The following is a 22,645-nucleotide window of genomic DNA, read 5'->3' as shown; positions in this document are numbered from 1 at the left end:
TGTCTAAATATGCAATACCACTGAGAGCGGGTTGGCTATGTATGGCTGCGTGTGTGCCTCTGCCTGCATGTAGGATTCCCAACATGAAGGATAGATATGCATACTGTAATAAGCAAGTTTGCCATTTGCTCCCTTGCTTTGATGTTTTGCTTGATACGCTCGTAAGAGGTCTAATTGAAATGTGCCCATGCATATATCTTCTGGTGCCATATCTAGATATCTATCTACTCCCCACCCTTTAAACCATTTTCGCATATCCAACACCCATCCTGTTGAAAGCACTTTACTTTTCCACGTTTTTTGTAGGCCTATACTAGCATCCTACCTTTCCAATGCTTCTTGTTAGAATCACCAATATCTTTTTATTTTACCTTGAATGCTCCTCCTGGGTCTCATCGTGATCCCTGAACCGCTGAGGGATCCAGCTACCATCAGCATCCTTCTTGTTGAAAATCTCCACACTTTCAATGTTGCATATGTGTTTTCTCCTAGAGCTCATCTACAAAGGGAAAACATAATATTATTACCATTTCATTGGGCTCAACAATCTAAATAACGAAAATAAAACTTTAAAGAAATGTTGTGAACCTTGCACTCCATTTTCCTTGTAGTCTAGTTGAGAAATAACTCTATAAGTTTTCACAAATGACATCATGGTCAGAAAGATTAATGAACATAACAAAGAAAATAAAATCACAAAGAAATCATGATTAGAAAACATAGCTTAACTAAGTTTACCAGACTATTAAGATGGAATAAAAAAGAGGTTGAGAGAAGAAGAAGAAGAGATGAAGCAAATATGGCAGAAATAAGTGACACTGTAAGAGAGGCGGGAAACGAAGAGAACTAACTTCAAATTGTGGAGAAAGTCTTCAATCAGACTATCTTTTAATCAGTCTGGCCTCTTTTCCTGATATTCCTTCTGAAATATATCTTGGTAGGTGGTATTTAGGCCTGCCATTCTTCTATTTTTGAGTTTTATGCCAGTATATTTTATTCCTCTTTTTTGAGCTAAAATTTGTGGGAACCACTCTGACAAAAAAGATCTATGTTACATGGATCTAGAATCCAAGCACTCTCATTGGCTTGCCTTATATTATGTTAATGAGCTCTAAAAGGGCCCATTTGGAGCTCGAATTTCTCCTAATGTAAGAGAGAATGTTATGGGAATATATTTTAATCTCTCTTAAAATGATTATTCTACCCTCTTAGATCATTTGGGGATGCTTGGATTATCTTTGTGTCAAGACAAATCATGTTAATATCATGGGTGATGCCATTATAAATATTAATACGTTTGGTATAAATTGACGTATGGTTGGAGCCTCCAATGTTGGTTACAGTTTGGTTTGTATGGAAGGGTGATTCTTGGGTTACTTACACCTAGCAAACATGTGTGTGGTTATGGTTTGTATGCTTATGAAAAATTTGTTTACCAATTTATTATTGGTTAATTTATAGGTGAAGAGGATTCAAAAGACTGAGGAGAATTCACACATTATTATTATTTGTCACACATTTTTGTAAACAAGCTTTGTATATACATGTACTAGCTTGTGCACACTTTGATGTATTTTGGAAAGCTTTGGTTTATTAAGCTTAGGCTCGAACTTTAATATTTTTGTAAAGCATGATATGCTTTAATCCTAGCCTCAATTTATGGACACTCTATTTTGAGCATAAGAGGGTGTCGTGCAAGTAAAATCACCTTTTTTATTTTTTGGGGGCTATGGAAAATTTTGGAATAAAGATTTACGTAAATACTCATGTGTGGGGAGAGGCCACACACATGAGGGGGGATGATTGCACCCAATGTTTTGAGTCATGAGATCTTGAGCTAAGTATTTTATTTGTTATTAATCAAATCTTGAATATATTAAATTTGTGGTCTTTTGATGAGTTATTTGGTTTGAATAACTCTATTTCTTGCAAGTTTCTATTTTCTTAAAATTGGATCTATGTCAACAATAACTATATCAAGAGTCTGATTGACTGACTTTCATGCACTTCATTGGATATCTACCTGTAAGAGCACTTTAATGCACTCTCAAAACACTCAAAAGATAAAAATGTACATGGAAAGAAGAATGCAAAGATAATCTTCCAAAAGTTCAGGTGATAATACTCCTATAACGCTAGCAACCAAGAAGTTGATTCCGCAATGATGCTTCAATATATCAAATGAGAAATTGAGATTCATAATCTCATTTTGATGATTATGTCTACGTTCATCCAGAATCCCGTCTCTTCTCCACCATTGCTTAACAAGACTTAAATTTTGGCTAGCCTCAAAATAAAACATTGCAATTCTTCTTGTGTTTCCAAAAAAGAGAGCGAGCAAAAAACAAACAATACCATAGAGAAAATCACAAAATATTAAAAAATGCAAATTATCACTCCTAGAGGTCTCCCACCTTGTTTAGGTATTCATGCCTATCACTAACTTCCTCAAACTTATGAACCAGCCTTCCCTATTCCTTCTCGAGGAACAATGACCATTATATGAACATTCAATTGAACTTGATGCAACTACATATAACAACTTTTCTATTCTCCCCTCAACAAAATCTTCCACTCCATCACAAGGGGATGCGATCAACATTAGGAAGGGGGGAATGTATGGATGGGTGTGGTGGAGTGATTACGATAATTTTCGCTCCAAGAGCATGTGTGCGTGCATGCGTGGAGGAGGGGGGAGGGGTGGGCAATTTGCTTTCTAATGTATATATATATTATATATATATATATATATGTATGTATGTATGTATGTATGTATGTATATATGTGTGTATATATATATATATATATATGTATATATGTGTATATATATATATATATATATATGTATATATATATATATGTATATATAAGAAACTTATTCAATGAGAAAATGACTTGATGGTGGGCGACAATTAATTCTGACCCCCAATGTATCTAGCCATGTGGGAAAGAAACCCCCAAAGAGTGTCTTCTCTTCTCCTTTCTCCTTTTCAAAAGTTATCCCTTCCTTTCTCCACGTAAAGGCTTGGTTTATATGTAGGAACCCTTGCTTTATCTTGTATAAATATCATTTTGGCATACAAACCAACTTTTCCAGAGCAAGTGTAGAAATGCTGTTTTTGTTATGCAAAATTTTGACTAAGTGTTCACCTTGGCCTATCTAGTGCATGGCACCCTTTTGCTACTCCTTTTGAGATCAAACTTGGTAAGCTTGAAGATCCTATTGTTAAATATGTGTGCCAAGCCTTGCCAAATTTTGACTTCCAAAAGGCCTCCTCCCAGACTAAACCAAGAAAACTTTAGTTTAAACTACCTAAAAATAGCCTTTGATCCATAAAACGTCTTGTGTCTAACACACACAATTTGAGTCATAGTAATTTTATGTCATGGCAATACTCTATGCCAAACCTTGCACCGTTCTACCATGGTTAAGACTTCCAAAATGAGGACTCAAAAATTAAAAAAATTCTTAGTTGGCTAAAAATAGTAGAGGTAAATGGTGGAAAATGTATCTCGGGTAGTATAAAGGCAAGTTCATATACCCATTGTGAAAACCCCAGTTTAAAGATTTGACTATTAGGTCTATTTTTTTCTTGAACCAAGAAATCCAGGTTTACCTTTATAAAACACATCGTCTGGCTCGTGTGACCACCACCTAGGATAGACCTTGACTAAACTTATCAAAATTGAAAAAGAGTTAGATTCAAGTTCAACCACTTCCAAATTTGAAAATAGGTAAATAAGGAGAGAGTTATTACCAGGCATGAACATCTAGACCCTCTGTAACCTTGCTTTGCCAAGGTCATATCTTGAGTTCTATAGCTTGGCTCAAGATGTTCAAATAGTCAAAAATCATCTACAAAAACAAGATTTCATTCTAGCATGGTTTAGAGCCATTCTAACCACCACATCATAAGTTATTGCATTTCAACACAAATTCTTAGTTGTGTCTAGTTAAAATTTCCCAGTTTGCAACTTTTATGAAGGGTACTTTGGTTGTTAAAATGATGGTGCTTGCCATTGTCCATCAGTGATGATGAGCGCAAGATTTGATATTTTTGAAATGCACTGTATTGACAACATGTATGCATGGCCTTGTTTGAAAGTTGAATTCATTTGACCCTCCATTTTATCAGGCATGGAAAGTAAAAAGTAAATTTTGATAATTTTGTTGAGAAAGTCGATCCATAACTCCAATCAGGGCGATCAAAGAGTAAAAATGTATCTACAAAAAAAACAAGCTTTCCAATGATGCTAAAATCATACAATCTGGGCACTCTAGCAAAATTTATAACCCTTCAAGTAAAAGCATCCATGTATTGAATTGCCATAAGCGACCCGAAAAGAAAGTGTTGTTGGAAACATCAAGTATGGAGCATCCCAATGCTTCACTCTTGACACCTTGTTCATTATTGTACTTTTATTCATGTTAGAGGGTACTTGAACACCTAAACCTAGTCTCGATGTAAAAGGTAAAGCCTTGATTAGCTCATCAATTATCTATAAATCATTTTGAGATAACCCCTTTATGCGGTGTGATATTCGATCCACTTGTTATTTGAAAATTTTCCCTCTACCATTACACTACACTTTCCCTTTACGACCTATTTTTGAATACTCTGCATTGGTGTGGAAGCTAAGATAGGGTTATATGGTTTATTTAATGCAAGCAAATCAGATTATGTGGGATTCCATATTTTTTTTTTTTACCAGAAGGAACCCATTGATTAGCTGATTTTGCATTATGTAAGCATTATCATAAGAGCATTATGTAAGCATTATCATAAGAGCTTTGAGATTTAGTATTTTTAGTTGTGCTGCTCTCTTGGGGGTAATTTTCCAAATAGGATTTTCCAAACAAGAGGTGAGGGTGATTTCATCAATGCTGGAATCCATTCATCTTGTTTAGATAATTTGTGCACTTGGTTCTTTGGATATGTATGCAGCCCGGATATAAGGGATACCTTAAATAATGTCGTTTGGACTTATCAAAAAGATTCTCAAAAAACTCATATTTTTTTATGTGAAGTCCCTATTTCCATCTTTTTCATACCAATAGATCAAGTCTTAGATTTGGATATACTCAATACTTCATTGTCAAGCTCTCTAGTACAATAGATAGAAGTATTGGTGGTGGATAGGGTTGAGTCATCTTTAATGGTCCTAGCACTCCCTCTATCTCTTGTTATGTTTGCCTAACCAAACCTTGAGCTACCAAAAGGCATTACTTTTCCTTAATAGGGTTAGGATATTATGCTAACTTTTTGTGAAGAGCTTGAGGGTTTACCTCGATCTCTTCACAAGACTACTTTCAATCGCTTTCTTCATGTAGTAGCGTAAAGTTTTGTTTGCAGATATAGAAGGTAGAGAACCTACATAAGGAGAATCCATTCCATCCAAGATTTTTTTTGTCATTATTGTCGTTTCTTGTTTTAATTTCCAAATCAACCACCACTGCATCCTCTAGATGATGATGTGCCTCTATCTCTACCTGTATATGAGTAGAAGTCCTATTTATGTGAATTTCTAGAGAATGAACCTCCCCTAATATTTCTCTCCTTATCTCCTCAAGGATTAATTCTTGAAAAATCAAGAAAGTTCTCTCGAACTCCAATGGAGGTTTGAAATTGATTGTTTTATTTAACATTCCATTCAAGGTTGCCGATTCAAGGTTGCCGATACCATATCATCGTCATCTATTAGTGATCAAATTTAGGGTTTCTTTTTTAGAAGCGTCATGCTTGTTTTAAGGCTTTTTGACCGTAAAAAAAACCTTTTTGTTAGTGAAAAAATAGACACTATTTCTACTAAACCTGTGATTTTGAAAGATGAACCACCCCATCAAAAATCATCCTTGTCAAATATAAGTATGATTTGGGTCACCCTTCAAATGACAAGTTTAGTATAAATAATGCATGTTTTCCCATAGTTTATCTTATTTTTTGACACGATCACTCAAAATAAGTGGCTGTATTTTACAACTAAAATGCCCAAGAATAGGCATGATGCCTATAAAAAAGCAACCTTGGTCCAATGTATGTGCCTTAACGCATCTAATAATCTCCAACCAACAAGACGTACAACTTGATTTAGTATGAACCACCACTTCAACAAGCAAAAACCAACTAAAAAAATATCATTCAAATGGGTACGATGGGATGCACTACTAGACCACGTACATAACTCAAATAGTTCATGACAAATAGTTGAACCGTCTGCCATTCCATTGCAAAACTATAAGTAGCTAGTTTCCTCTTGTTTTTGCTATGTCTTGTTTGCAGTCCTAATAAAACCAAACTAATTTTTTTCACAAGAGCCATCATTCTCTTTAACAAAATCACACCCCCACCACAAGCCCTTACAATCACACTTGGTAAATTTTAATATTTTTAACACTAACTAGACATTAATATAAGACTTAATGAACCTATTAATCATAACTTAAGCACAATTAGCTGTCTTGTTTGTAGTCCTAGTGAAACCCTACCATTTTTTTTCACAAGAGCTATCATTCTCTTCAACAAAATCACACCCCCACAAGCCCTTGCACAATCACACTTTTCTACTAACTTTGTAAATTTCATTATTTTTTACACTAACTAGACATTAATATAAGACTTAATGAGCCTATTAATTATAAATTAAGCATAATTAGTGATATTTTCCCTTGTTTATAATTTTACACCATCACATTGTTTCACTTTGCGTTCTACTAACATTAAAAAACATACTAAACTATCTTAATATATAACTTATACTTGATTAACCTATTATTACACATGAAGGGCTCTCTTAAGGCTTGCTTTTTAACTCTCTTGCATCATAGCAAGGCTTTATATTAGCCATGACACATTAAGCATCAAGTTGGAGTATTCCAATTCAGAGCTCAACAATTACAACAATGGTGGGGAAGTCTTCCCCCTCAGCCCTTCTCTAAGAGGCCAAGGGACTTCTAGAATCCTACCTTGTGGTTGAGCTTAGGGATAAGCTTATGGAGGAGTCCAATGGCACTAATGCAGAAGTGTGATTTCCTTGAAGGTCCCACTTTCACTATGTCTATTTATAGCTCATAGGGTCTTCTAGAGTAGAGGCAGTCTCAAACCCAAATCCATGATGGACTGAGCGAGGTTGTGAAAGAGTGATCAAGAATGTTGTTACATTTCTTTTTTAAATCCCAAAATAAAGTAAACACCTCTAGAAGCATAATCTAATAAAATGATATATCTATGTATGTATATTATATATCTATGTATGTATGTATATTATGTATGTATATTATATATCTATGTATGTATATTATGTATGTATGCATGTATATATATATATATATATATATATATATATTACATTTTTCAATTTAAATATTATCAATAGGGATATATATAGTGTTATGCATTACTTTAACAAGGCTACACCTTGATATCAATTTTTAGTGATTTAAAACTTAGAAAAGCCACCAATTTTAGTAGGATAAAAAGGTGATCTAAACAATTGAATTTTGAAGTTCTAAGTGCAGTGATAGACACAAAATTCGAAAGCCATTTGATCTAGCTACAAATTTCATACAATTTTGTGTCTAGATGCAAAAGTTATGGCTACTTTGAGTTTTTCCTTAGGATAAAAAAGGAGGCACATCCTTCTTGGGACCAAGATCATGGGAACCCCTCCTTTTGGTCCCAAATAATCATAGATTTTGTGTTTGAACTTAGAATCGGGTCAATTTTGTAGTCAAAGCAAATGACTAAGGAATTCTACATCTATTGGTGCACTTAGAACTTCAAAATCTTTAAATTTTAATTGCTTAAAGAAAATTCATAATATTATTAACTAAATCCTTTCCCAAAATGATGTGGGGATAACAACACTATCTTCTATTTTTTTGACTACAAGATTCTTAATTAAATCCTTTCCCAATAATGTGGGGATAACAACACTATCTACTATTTTTTACTATAACCAGTGCCTTTGTATAAGTTTTAAAATTCAACAAATTAATGGGGTTGAAGCTTTGTGATATACGAATATTGATTGTTATATTCACTTTTGAAATTACATTTATCACGTAATACATAATAAATACTCGCTTTTAGAATTAAATTTGTTATTATGTAATACATAATAAATATCATATTTGATATTGATATAAGTATGATATCTTTTATAAAATATATTGACATAATTATGAAAACCATGTGCATTATAAGTATTTCTATTGTTATTCAAAGATATATTATGTAGATAAATACATAATGTTATAAAGATATCATACATATATTATTAAGAATATAAAATATTTAACAATGGGGTTATTTTATTTTGGGTTTTTCAAAAAGTGAGATAATAAACATATAAGATTAAGGCTATAGTTGTTTTGAGTCAACCTATTACAATCCTTAGCAAGTTCGATCAATCAATCATTGTGTGATTATGGTCCTTACTTAGCTGTGTTTCTCGGAGATTGGAAATCCTTTAAAGGCCAAAAGTTAAAGAAGTCATCATGCATGGTTATGGTCCTTACTTGGCTTTGTTTCTTGAAGTGGAAATTATTTAAAGGAAAAAGTTAAAGAGGCCATCATGTGCATCAGATTAGGAAACATGATTTTCTCACTCCCTTGGGGCATGGATATTCCTTCTTCCCAATGCTGCAGAAGGGTTTTGAATACAAGTATCTCAAGCCACAACTAGTACTGCTAGCACGTGTGCCTTGCATCTTGTCTCACCACCAACATAAAGTATGTTGGAAATATGGTGCCTGGGCGCATGTATGGGCATGTGGAGTAGACGAGAAACCTAGGGTGTTGGATGACGAGTCAAGTTTATCCCATATGTGATGTTATGGCAAATGGGTGTATAGCTATGTATAAAAGGGGCATTCCCTAATGTAATGCAATCAACTCAAACTTTGTGTAGGTATTTCTCTCTTGTGCTCTCCTTACTTTAAGTTCATCTAATCTATCCTACTCAAAGCGCTGCACTCAGTATACCATGAGCCCCTCACACTTTGAGCCACCATAGCATTCACCTCTTCCACCATCTCCACCATAGCCATGGTGAGCTTTCCATGCATGTTAACAAAGTCCATGGATTTCTACAACAAATTAAATGCAAACATGGTTCATAGAATCCATAAGTGGCAATTGCTCTATACAAAGATCTAGATGCCATGCATCAAGACCTACAATTGCAAGATGTATAATCCACTATTACTGACCAAAGTACTCTATCACACCTTGGGTTTTGAGATGCCACAACCAAAGAGGCTATGGCATAAAAATGATATGTATGAGGCCTTGGATGACCAGAGGAGCAAGGAGACAACATAGTTACTAGCAAAGAAATCCCTTAAGAGGTCAATTCTTATAGCCACTCAAGTGGAAACAGATGTCACAAGACCCACCATAGTGGAGACAAATGATGATGTAGAAAACAATGAAAGTGCAGCCAAGAAAATCAAGAGTATTGATAACTTTCAATGACATGTTTGATTTGGAGAATTTGGAATCACTATATAGACCTTCACACCTCTGAAGGTGTTGTATGCAAATACTTCCCAATTCCAAGGGAAAGCAATCCAACAAGTGGATACACTCTTCGATAATTCTTAGGCTTATGGGAAGAATGTCAAAGATGAAAGCTACAAAGCTAAAGATTATTAAAGGTTAATGGATTAACTTGTAGAAGCTTAGGATTGAGGGCACCAATGACATGCTCAAGAAGCATCAACACATTGCAAGGGTACTCCAATAGAAGTTTGAAAATGCAGTAGAGGAGATGGGAAGAAGGTTGCCAAGGACTTTGAAGACCACCTTGCACACAATCCCATTAACACCAAATCACATCACTAAGCTAAGAAATTACACCAATCCGTATACACACCCACTTGTTGTCGTGGCCTTTTATCATGGTGATATCACATTATATGCAATTATGTGATGGCACCTCAAGTTATGACTATTAAATCAAATCATAATTAGCCCAAAAATCATGTTATACAATCAAGGAAGTGTTGGGAACAAATGCAATTATGTTATGACTCTATTAAATCAAATCATAATTAGCCTAAAAAATCATGTTATACAATCAAGGAAGTGTTGGAAACAAATGCAATTATGTAATGGCATCTCAAATTATGACTATTTAAAGCCTTGGTCACACAAGTTATGCTATTCAATCAAATCATGAGTATCCTAAAAAATCACGTTATATAATTAAGGAAGGCAAGGCAAAGTTATTATGCTTTTTTGCAATTATGTGATCTCAAATTATGACTATTTAAAGCCTTGGTCACACAAGCTATGCTATATAAAATAGATATGTAGGACACAAACACATCCAACAACACTTGAAAGGGTATTGAGAAAATAAAGATAACAATTCTAAAAGACGTGGTAGTTATGACGTCCCCATATTCTTCCTCTTGTTAAAATTGATTATTATCACACTTATCAACTGGGAGTACACAAGAGCCTCTTAATAAGCACAACCACACTAGAAAACACAAATCTTGCCAAAGGGTGCCTCAACCTATACGAGATTCCACCATCTTAAGATTGGGGGTGCAACTTAGCAATGCTAGACATAAAAGAATAGTGTTGACTATGATGTGCAAGAAGTAGGGGTTGGAGATCATGCTCATCCTAAAAAAGTTTCTATAAGTGCTATGGGTGTTCCTCGTGCTACCAAATATGCTGATGTTTGATCATCCAAGTAGCATATTGGACAATGGCTCAAATCAAGCATGAAATTTGACTAGCCACACACTTGCACACACATAATACTGATTAGATGGTAGACCATGTATAACACAAGAAGAAGCTTTAGTAATACATTACAAATCCCAAAGGATGGTAATACATTAGAAAGAGCAGGAGTAGATTGTACTTTTATCTCCAAAGGATGGTAGTACACTCTTCTCCTTCTCCTCCTAAACTAGTAATAGCAGTAGCAAGAGTAGGAGTACCAACACTTCTAGCAAGAGCAAGAGCAAGAGCAAGAGGTAGTAATTGCAAAAGCAATAGCGATAGCAAGATCAATAATAATGGTAGCAATAGTAAGAGGAGTAGAAACAACAAGGGCAATATTGACAATTATAGTAATAATAGCAACAGTAGTAGTAGCAAGGGTAACATCAACAATTACAATAACAATAACAATATGAGTAGCAACAATATGAGCAAGAAGAGCAACAATAGGCGGACAAGGAGCAATAATAGGAATAAAAAAAAAAAATAGAAATGCATGTTGAGTTCAATGGTGTGTAATCTCACATTTTGTAATTTGCAAGTGTTGTTTCATTTCAGCAAATTGATACACACTTCCTTGTAAACACACAATTAATATAAGTGTTTTCTAAATATATATATTAATACACATAATATATAACCACCTTTTCATGTGGGTGGAGAGTTGACACACTCTCTCCAAAAATTAGAAGACCCAAAAAACATGCCCTTCCTCGATAGAAGACTTTTGTTCTTGTAAACATAGTACCATATATTTTTGAGTTCGATTTGTGTAATTGGAAAAACAGTGATGATCCATGTGGATCTGGCAGTACCCAAATGAGCCTCATGATACTTTCAACAAGGCCTACCACCCAATGCCAACCTTGCTAGGAGCATATGCCATAGATACGGAGGGAGTGTCGAGCTATTTTGCTAGGAAAAAAAAGTTTTTTTCTATTTTAGGCACGATAAATGGAATTAAGGAGAGGGTTCTATTTCTTTCATCCCACATAGCTACATGCATAACAAGAGTATAAAAAAATAGTACAAGTGAAAATAGCAACAATACTAGTAGCACCAATAATAGCAAAGACAAAAGGCACAATAGTACTAAAATCTTGTTCTTCCACAAAGTTCTACTTCTATTCAAGAATAAGAAGATAAAGCAGTTCTTCTTCAAGAACTAGACAACAACTAAACAATGGTTGCCAAATCAAAGCGAGTGAGTATGAGCTAAGTGAGCGTGAATATCGCGCGAGGAACATAGCAGGCCTTACAACCTTCTTATCCTCAGAAGTCCGAGTCTCAATAAGTTATCTTTAATAAGAAAATTATGAACATTGGAGTTATCCGACTAGATGAATGGAAATTTAAGAGCCCACATAGCTAAACCTAAACCTAAAGAGGAGGATGAGCCGTGCCACAATGAGTGCTCTCCTTTCATAGCCAAAAACAAAGGATGCCAAAAGTGCCCATGAACAAGCTTGAACACTACTTCAAAAGTGATGAAATGAATGTCGTATTACCTGTCGTTTATAAAGGAACGACAATTTCTTCAATCTTGGATGGTGGTGTTTGTGTTAGCATAATCACCAAAGATTGCTCGTAGACTTGGGAAATCTCCCCACTTATAGGCACAAGCTTTCGGACAAGAACATAGCTAAACCTTTGGGCATCCTTCATGATGCAAAGATTGCATACAAGAACACATGCTCATTTACGTGAACAATTGTCTAATATACTGAATTTACATATTGCATCATAGCTTTGTTCTAAACATTGGGTGAGGCTTGCTCTTTCTCTTGGGAAGGTTACTCTCCAAAAGGAAAACCTTGCTCTTCATGAGACGATGATGCTTGCTCCTATGCGGGCCATTGAGGGGGTAGCGCAGCTCCCCCTTTGTGGTGGTCATGGTGGAGGGGGCACAAATGCAAAACTAGTCGAGTACTTGAAAAGCAATAATATCATATTTGCCTGTGATGCAATGTGCACATGGATAAATGTAGCTTGTTCATGCTTATGGACGGTTTACAATGATGAATTCATGTAGTTTCAATCTTAAGTTATGCTAGGGCATATATCAAGTGTATGTAAATTTTGGAAGATTACGAGTTTACTGATGGGATAATTTTTTGTTTTCAAGTTACTTTGCAAGTTGTGTAAAGGTTCTCTAAACTTCCTAATCATAGGAAAATCATTGCAATATAATCAAGGCACAACCACTCCTACACCATATAGGGAGTATATGAGTCAATATTGTGCACGCTCAGGTGATGATCAGTCTATGCACCAACCAACCTATTAGCAAGTACCACGCACCCCTAGGCAACAATGTAGAGATCTCTGAGCATATAAACTCAACAAGCTGCATTCATTTGGCAGCTACACTAGTGCATTAAAATACCGTTCGATATTGTTCTGCGAAAGCAACTAAAATCTAAACAAAAAATTGGACCAAACGCATGCCCGTGCATTTCAACATTGACTTCATTGAACAATTCCCAGATTAAATGTCCCTGCTAAAAGAATGTGATAATGAGACATCTATCCCCCAATCAAAACCAGATTGTGCACAATGATTGATTGAATTTTGAAAATGACAAACCCCTAAAGAGAAGTTTTGAAGCTCCAACACATGAAACAAGTGTGAAATAATGGCATCTATGTCAAACCAATGATAAGTCAAAATTATTATTTGTAGTACTGATGGGGTTGCAAGCCCTTGCAAATTTTTAGCGCTATCCAATCTCCTTGGTGTATTATACAACTGTAGAAATTAGAAGAAAAAATACCAATCGTCAATCAACATCTTAACCTTCACTTGTACACAGATGGATCTAGTTTGTCTCTTCAACATTCGAACAGCTCACCTTAGTACTGTTCCTACCACAAAGAAAGTGATAGCCACAAAGTATGATGCACAGCAGAGGCACATGCATAATTGCATTACAACTATGGGTCGATATCAAAGGGACCCAAAAAATTGAGAACTTTGATAGTTTTCAACTTTACAAGCTGGCCCATAAACGGTTAAGTGCTCAATAAGCAACCTTGATTTGAACATTCTACAAGAAAGAGAATGCACTTGCATTGCAGTCATCAGTGGCATAGCAAATACAGGCCACCTTAGAAGAAAAAATCTATCGATTTGTTAGCAGCAAGATAGCTGGCAGAGCAACCTCGGAACTAAGATTTGATACACACTACGAGAGCAATCCCGGAAGAAAAAAATATAAACACGAAAAGCAGCTATCATTGCAGCATTTTAAGGGAGCACATGAACGTATGCATCTAAGATATACAGGTGCTGAGAATGGCCCAGCACAGTGTTCAGGCCATCAAGGCAGTTCAGAACCCAAGCATGAAAAGATTTTTAGACTTGCTGTGTGTTCCCAAAATGTCTTTGAAGAAATGGAGTGAGTTCTTTTTGGCATCTCTCTTGGTAAATGCTTATGGAAAGCATTCACCGCACCAACTACCCCATCTTCATGTTCCATAGCTTTAGCTAATTCAACTGCCCTTTCTTTCACCTGAAAAAAGAAAACAGCAAATTATGGTAAAGGGCATGGACATGGGCACAACTTTTCTATCGGTAGACCAACTTGCTGTCAGAAAGATCCCAGGACTTACAGATCAAGGTGCCTCAGAAAAAGAGCATCATACCTGAGGGTCCATCATGTACTTAATTGCATGGACAAGCTTATCAAGAGAAAACTGTCCCACAGGTATAGGAGCTGGACCCACTCCCTTTGCATGCACTCGATCACCCCAGAAAGGCTGGTCTCCAAAAAAAGGCACAATGGTGGTTGGGCACTACAGAACATACAGATGAAAACAAGTTAGAAGCCTACACACCCTATTTGGTCAAGCCTACACACCTCTGTAGCTAAAGACCAATTTCAAAAACGATTGAAAAATGCAATTTGGACAAGAGCAAAAGAAACAAGCATCTATTCTTGAAGCCTTTCTATCATGATAACCAAAAATAAATAATTCTCTGTTAACTTCCAAACCTTGAGACCTGGTACCAATGTCATGTGTGCATAAATCTTTATAAGTTTAAATAATTAATTTTTTTCTTGACTCAAATGTAATTTAGAGCATCAAAATACTTGTTTGACAATAATTGTTTTTTGCAAAAATACCCGACACATGATCTTTGGATCACCAGTAGAGGCATACTTGTAACAGGCCTCCCGGGCCTGTCTAACCAAGATGTCCAAAACAAGATTAGAGAAACCAAATACAAGGAGAGCAAGCAAGCTCACCACCCAACCATAGGATCAGAACTTCAATCCACCCTTGAGCCAAGGGCTAAGTCTCCACTCCGCAGATACATGCAAGTCATCAGCACTAGCATCCCAAGCATGCCCATAGGGGCCCTCGGCAAGACTATCCATGATCTGCCATGTCCACAACAGGAGTAGAAACTATGGTCCAGGCACAAGCCCATCAGAAGTGCACTACACGAGTGACCACATAATAATAACCCAAGGCATCACTTATATAGTGGTAACTACCGCTATAAATAGCCAACCTGATATAGATAGCTAGTAGCCTACTTTTATTAATTCCGAACCTTAGCCCTCTACATCTTCCTACTATCTCCAAATCCTAGAGTTCCTTAACCTTGTTGGATTACGCCCACTAATCTGAGGATTAGCTCCATACTTCCCCCCCTCAGATGTTTCCATTCTCAGAAACAAAATTTGTCTAAGCAAGAAAACCGGGGAACCTATGCTCTAAACTATCAACCGTCTCCCAAGTCGAGTCCTCTGTCCTAAATTTTTTACGTAATTTTATGCTCAGGGATCAACCTATTTCTAAGTTTCCTTTCCCTGAAAGCAACCACCGTTTCCAGTTCATGTGGAACATAGGAGAAGTCTAACCTCAACAAGCTCCTGGGGAGTAACAACGCTATCCTCTGCTCCTAACATCTCTTTCAGTCTACTAACATGAAAGAATGGATGAACTTTCACATTCAGAGGTAGTTCTAGCTTACAAGCTACCTTTCAGATCTTTTAAAGGATCCGGAAAGGTCCATAGTACCTAGGGGATAACTTCCCAACCTTCCCCGTCAGTAATGTCTCTTAATTCTTGGGTATTCGCAAATACACCAACATTCCCTTGGATAATTCCCTTGGCGAACGTTCTCTATTAGCATATAACCATGCTCTATCCTGAGCACTCCTAATAGAATCCCTAGCTCTGGCTAGCATCTCTTGCATATTCGCCAAGAAATCCCATCACTCTGAATACCCTAAAGTCCCATAGCTACCGGAGATCTAGGTTGGTATCCATGCATCAATATAAACAGAATGTAACCAGCAACGGCCACATGCTTTGCACTATTATGGGCAAACTCAACCATCAGGTTGTACCTCTCCTAGTCTGATCGTCACTTGGAGATGTATGCACAAAGCATATCCTCCAAAATCTGTTTCACCCTCTTCGTTTGCCCATCGGACTGAGGATGATCAAACGAACTCAAACTCAGCTTGGTCTCCAATTTCTAGAAGACTAGCTGCCCGAAATGTCAAGTAAACTTGGAGTCCCTATCACTCACTATGTCACAAGGTAAAACATTTAACCTAAAAAGCTCTTCAAGAAACTACTATGCCAATTCAAGAGCCAGAAACAAGTTTACAATCTGTCATGTGAAAACGCTCAAGGAGCTGCTCAACATATCTACACTAAGATAACATGATACCCCCCTCAAAAGGTATAAATTGTATGCCCAAATAGTAATGTAAATGCCCCATGTTTGTGACATCAAATGCACGCTGCAAATCAGCTTTACAAGCTGAAATATCACCCTCTTCAGGGCTAGTGACGAGCATGTCATCCATATAAAGAATAAGGATAAGTGTACTCTCAGCTGAACTATTCTGAAACCCTTTGGCATCAAGTATGCATGAATTTTGTGGTACCAAGCACGAGGAGCCTGTTTAAGCCATACAGTGCTTTATGTAAATGGCATACTTTACTTACTGCACCTTTTTGAACAAAGCCAGGAGGCTGAGACACAAACTTCCTCCTCCAAATCGCCATTCAAGAAGGCAGTTTTGACATCCAACTGATGTACATACCATTGTTTTTTTTTTTTGGGTGAAGATGTATTTTTATTAATAATAAGAAAAGAGTACATATAAACTGTGGGATAGTCTTCTCAAACAATCAAGAGAAGAACTACCCATAGAAACTGCTCAATCCAAAATCCTCTTAGTGAGTAGTTTCATTGCATCCATACACCCAACAAAACCGAGTGTAGTCATCAATGAACGTGATGAAGTACAAGTGTCCTCCAAAAGATGCAGCCTTCATGGGGCCATAAAGATCACTATGAATGAGCTGTAATGGACGGACAGCCCTCATAGCGCCATCTTTAGGAAAGGAATTCCTGTGCATCTTTCCAAGGATGCATCCCTCACATACATGCTTGAATAGAACCTGCATAGGAGGAAGCTCATGCACCATACCTTGCTTCTACAAGCGTACAAGAGATGGGAAATTCAAGTGACCAAACTAAGCATTTTATAACTCAGTGTCACTCAACACACAAGAGGTGGATGCAATCATAGCATCATGAGAATGAGTACTCCTATCATACATGTCAAGCTTACACAAGCCACTGCATAATGTCTCAGAAAGCATAAGAGAAGCTGAATCTCTGCTGTTAGAAAACTGAACCTTAAACCCAGATAATGGTCAGAAAACTGAACCTTGAACCCAGATAATGCAAGGACTGAAATAGAAATGAGATTCTTCTTAATGCCTAGTACATATAAAGTGTCACAAAGAATAAAACCGTCCCCATTACATGCTGTTAGCTCCACATTGCCAATGCCTTTAATGGAGTAAGCATAACTATGCCACCTAGAGGTGAATCCTGCAAATTGGCAAATAGATCTCTGCAAAAAGTGATGTGCTTAGAAGCACCACTATCAAAGTACCAATCTTCAACTACGATAGACATACAAGAAGCAAGTAAACTGCATGTAACCACTAATGCATAGCCCTCATGAGCAAAGCTAGCCTCTTCTTTAGTGTCCACAGTAGCAGCCAAGCCTTGTTGCTTCTTTTTCTTTTACTCTCAATGCGCTTCCTACATTCCTCAATAAGATGGCCAAGTTTTCTGCAATAGTTGCATCTCTTCTTTTTCTTGGTTTCATCCTCTTTAGACGAGGTAGAATCTGAATGGGCATGTGGTTTGCCCTTAGGCTTACCACTAGATGCAACCCCAGATTTACCTTTGATTCGATCAAAAGCACCAAATGCCTGATCAGCAGAAAGCATAGTAGTCTTGTTAGAACGAGACTGCTGCTCCTGCAATAAGAGAGTCACCAACTCATCAAAGGTATACAAGTTTGGATTACCCTTCATGAGTAGACAAAGAGTAGTAGCAAAACCCTGATAGGATTCTGGCAAACCCTAAAGCACTATAGATACAAGTGAACCATCTGGAATGACCTCATCAATGTTGAGGAGCTGCTCTCGCAAATCCTTGATGTGGGTAAGGAACTTGTCCATTGAATCACCCTCATCCATATGCTCAGACTCAATCTTCTTGCGAAGATAGGCAACACGAGCCTCATTGCGAACCTGATACAAAGAGGCAAGTACATTGTCATGTGCACAGTGTGTATCTACCGTGTGCTACATGTACACAAGACTAGCTTCGAGGTTTGGGGAAGCTTGGAGCTAGGCAGGTTGATTGGCGAGCTGAGTTAGGGATAGACTAACGGACGGGCACCCAAGTATGGACGGGCGGGCGCCCAAGTGTGGACGCCCGATGACCGGCCAAGAGTCTATAAAAGGGTGGCCAAGGTTAGTCATTAGTTCATAGAGTCTCGGGTGTCTTTGTGAGAGCTCTATGGTCGGGAGCCTGGATCTAGTACAGACATGCATATGCTTTATGCAAGCGAGGCCGACAGCAGTCTCGAGGCCCGCGAGGGTAGCTTCGTGGCGGTATGGGACGTCACGAGGTAGAGATTGGTTGGTACGTCCATCTAGTTAGCTCAGCTTATGGCTCGGTGGGGACAGCCAAGACTAGTGGGCTTGCCCACGACTGTCAAGGTTGGGAGGTGAGTCAGGCCTGCACCCCCTTCACGTTTGTTTGGTTTGTTTGTAGGTTTCGAGTCTTGTACCAAGAGCGTTCTACAAGGAGATCCTATGGGGATTTGACATACATCCCATGCACCCTTTGCAGAAGTGCATGAACGAATGTGTGGTATAACCTGCCTTTTGCATGAAAGGGCAATCAAAGCATGTGCCTGAGCATCCTTGGCATCCCATCTGAGCTGTTCTAGAGTGGGTGGCAAACGTGCATAAGATGTAACACGACCGGAAGATACATCATCACCTACATCAATAGTCCCTAAAGTACTTGCAGCTTACAATAGGCCTGGCATCAGCCCTTGATACATAGACCCACAAATTCTTTGCAACTAGTACATGTTTCATCATATATGCCTACATAGGATAGTTCCATCCAACTTATCATCAATGGAGAGCATACCAAACAAATCACTAGGATTCCCAGACATGGCTGTCACAAATGTGTACAAACAAGTAGTATGACTGAATCAAGGTAAAAATCTGCAATCCAATGCTGAGACACAAAAAATTGGGGGAAATGTCCCAATTGTGCCTTTATCACCTGTTCCAATGCTGTAACACCCAAAAAATTGGGAGAAATGCCCCAATGCCAAAGCAATGTACCTATAATACCAAAAATGCCTGCAAATATCTCTGTGAGTGTCGAGGGCTCTCTGCCCAGGTAGTCTCCCAAAATATGAATAAATAATATGTGTGCTTTGAGTTAGTCTTGATTGTAGCTCACTCAACTTGAAGAATTTGGTCATTTCCTCTTAGGAGCACTTGGAGCAAAGTATTGGGAAGCTAACTGTGGTTCTCCGAGAGCTTGGACTACCCGGCACCGAATGGGTGTTGCCGTGGAGAGAATCCCTTATCAGATTTATCACAAAGTACTCTACTTAAATCTGAAAATTCACTTACTTGTGGATGGCACATGGAAGACTAATGCCCACGTGAGAGCCTAGCTGCTGGAAAAGTACTCTACTGATAATGAATGTACAAAAGTACAATGAGTACAAAAATATAGCTTGAGGCAAAGTGGCCCAACACACATAAGTGTGTTCACACGGGGAAAAAACCTGTGTCCAGCCATAGGGAAAAAGTGCCCGTGAGTAAGCTGTGTTCACACCTGAACTAGCTGGGAGTGGTCATGACCAACACCTCCTACTTGCAAATCACACGGACTTGAAACCTCCAATTTTTTATGGAAAAGAAAATGATAGAAATAAGGATGCTATCCATACCTTTCTCAAAAAAAATCAAGCGATTAAATTTAAAAAAATAGCCCCCTAGTGCATAGTCACGTAAAAACGTGGTTTTCCCCTTCGAAAGGGGATGAAACAATTGCAAACAAGTGTTGTGGGTGCTCTTCCTTATAAGACTAAAGAACGTTACCTTCCTTGGTAACAACATAGTATGTTCAGTTGGCGATTTTGGGTTTTTTAATATGAGTTGAGCACCTTGAATTTACTAGTCATCGATTAGATACTAGAATATAAATATATATTTATATTATACCACGCATTTGTGTGAGGGAGTATTGGCACCCTTTCTCTCCAAAAAAATTATAAGACCAAGGAACATGTGAAACAAGGTGAAGTTTCTTGCCCAAAACGCTGTTTTGCCCAAAGTTGATGTTTTAAAGGAAAAAAAAAACAAGCTTTTTTTTTTTGGCACAAAACCTTAGTATGCATGTATCCACCAATGCTAGTGCACCCCTCCTTACACCTCCACATCTACCCATTGCCCAAGACATGCACCCATTGCTTGCATGGTGTACATGCGCACATGCATCTCTAGCCCTTACACATTCCAGCCCGGTGCTTTGTCCTGCACGCTCCAACCGCTAGCCCCCCCCTGACTTCCCTTACCTGACTTTCTTCCCCTTTTTCCCTCTTCCCTTCTTCTCATCTTCTCTCCCGAGTCAAGATTTTCACAGTTGCACTTCCAATTACAAAAATATTCCCCAATTTCTCATTTAGCTCTTCAATTGCACACCCAACACTTTCTATGTATGATAAGTATCACTTTGAGACCTTTCCATTTCATTTAAAAAATATGAAATGAAATAAAACCTTTAAAACGATGACAAAATGTTTTTTGTTGACTTTTGTGGTTGAGTTTAAAAAAAGCAAACTGCTAGCTGGTAACCTAGGAGGAATTTGAGCAAGCAAATGTACAAAGAGTTCTTGCTAGAGAATGATCGATAGCGTACTTAGACTGCCTCGGATGAAAGTAAAATGTATGGATAACCTCTAGGCCAATTCATTGCCTCTTTTAGCAAATGCATTTGTGAGCTTAAGGGCACTGATGACTGCCAAAAGGTTGGGGGAGATTTTTTATTTATTTATTTATTTATTTTTATTTTTTTTGGGGGGGGGGGGGGGGGAGACTTGAACTGAAGGAGTAATGTGAAAGGCCCGAAAGGGTTCACACCAGAGGAGTAATCGGCCACCATGGCAAGCCTCGAGCAAGGGTTGTGGCTTAGCATGTGAAAGAAGTCACAAATTGTGAAATGCTGTGACTGGGGCTTCTAGAAAAGTGTCGTGCATGAAGGAAAGACTACGCCATGGTTGGGTTGGAAAAAAAGTGAAGAAGCCCTCTGCTGATTTTAGGGTTTTCCCTTGTTTAAGCTAACCTGCTGTAATCACATAATTGCTGAAATTACAGTTCATCAACATCATACCTGTGATTTGAGAAGCTATTTGATACAGACAGGGAGTTTGAGCCATGAGCCAAGCATGTTTTCGGCCACAAAGACCATTCTACACTGGACCATATCTTTACATTCAAAGCTCATCGTTGAGAATGCAAAACACAAAAGCTATATTCGCTGCTTTATGGATTTCTGTGAAGCCCTTTAACAATTCCAATGGCCAAACCGATAAGCTGGTTGAGACATGCAGATGTGCACCATGAAGAATGAGATCATTTGAATCACATAGCACAGACATACTCTACAAGCAGGTATTGGTTGTGTACACACAAAGTAGAGCCAAGTACACAGCACAATATTTGGAATGAAACAAGGATGCCCCCTATCCCCTACACAAGTCGGGCTCTATATAAATGAGCTAGCAGATTTTATGATACTCTAGGTGGAGATAATTTTTATATATTCTCTCTTGTGAACAAAAACTCATCACACCTCCACAGGCTGGCAAATAAAATGGGCAGGCAACCATCCTTAAAAACATTGTAGAAACATATGAAGTCATTACTTCTTGGAGCACTAAGGAATAAAAAAGATAGTACATTGCTAAGTGCATTTAAGTACAGATTGACACAGCTCACAGGGAGTTTACAAAGCATGTGAAATCATTATCCACCTTATTATACTAATAGCTACAAATTCCAAAAAAAATGTAAAAGATCTTACTGCTGCTCTCAAACCAGCTGCTGTCGTCCCTGCTCCTCCATGATGAACCTGGTTCAAATTACAAAGAGTTAACATGTTGAGTATTTTAATGTCTTCCTTTGCATGATTCACACTCCACAAGCACAGCTGAATTTAAGGCTTTCATAAATATAGTCATGATTTGCACCCCCTCCCTCCATCCCTGCCCAGCCAGTCCCCCCAGCCTTCTTAGCATCTGCTTCTCTCCCACCAGCTAGCACAGCTTGTTTCCCGCCTTCCGCCTTCATTCCCCCTTTTCCCTCTTTTTACACTCTCCTCACCCGCTTTCCCCCCCCTCAGCCAGCTTCTGCCACGTGTGCTTCTGCCCCGGCCACCCTTCCACCTCTGCAACCTCTGAGTCCACCTTCCACTCCCCCCCACCCCCCGCCCTCTCCCCAAGCGCCCTTTGCTTTTGCACGTCTTCCTG

At 38.0% G+C, this 22,645-nt stretch overlaps 1 protein-coding gene across 1 annotated transcript in view; it reads right to left on the bottom strand.

Moving 5' to 3' along the window:
• Positions 1–13,562: 13,562 nt before the first annotated feature.
• LOC147612481 (sterol 3-beta-glucosyltransferase UGT80A2-like) overlaps positions 13,563–22,645 on the bottom strand; it is a 96,399-nt gene continuing 87,316 nt past the window's right edge. Inside the window, exons 13-15 of the mRNA XM_086783111.1 lie at positions 22,201–22,248; positions 14,388–14,537; positions 13,563–14,254 (exon numbers count right to left, since the gene is read on the bottom strand). Coding sequence (XP_086639237.1) covers positions 14,063–14,254; positions 14,388–14,537; positions 22,201–22,248 — 390 coding nt within the window. The 3' untranslated portion in view covers positions 13,563–14,062. The remainder of the gene's footprint in view (positions 14,255–14,387; positions 14,538–22,200; positions 22,249–22,645) is intronic.

This window comes from Cibotium barometz, chromosome 45, assembly GCF_041138505.1.
Source record: "Cibotium barometz isolate CiBa-2024 chromosome 45, ASM4113850v1, whole genome shotgun sequence".
NCBI classification, from domain to species: Eukaryota; Viridiplantae; Streptophyta; class Polypodiopsida; order Cyatheales; family Cibotiaceae; genus Cibotium; species Cibotium barometz.
The sequence above is the reverse complement of the archived record's forward strand: the minus strand, read 5'-3'. Positions and strand labels throughout refer to the sequence as shown.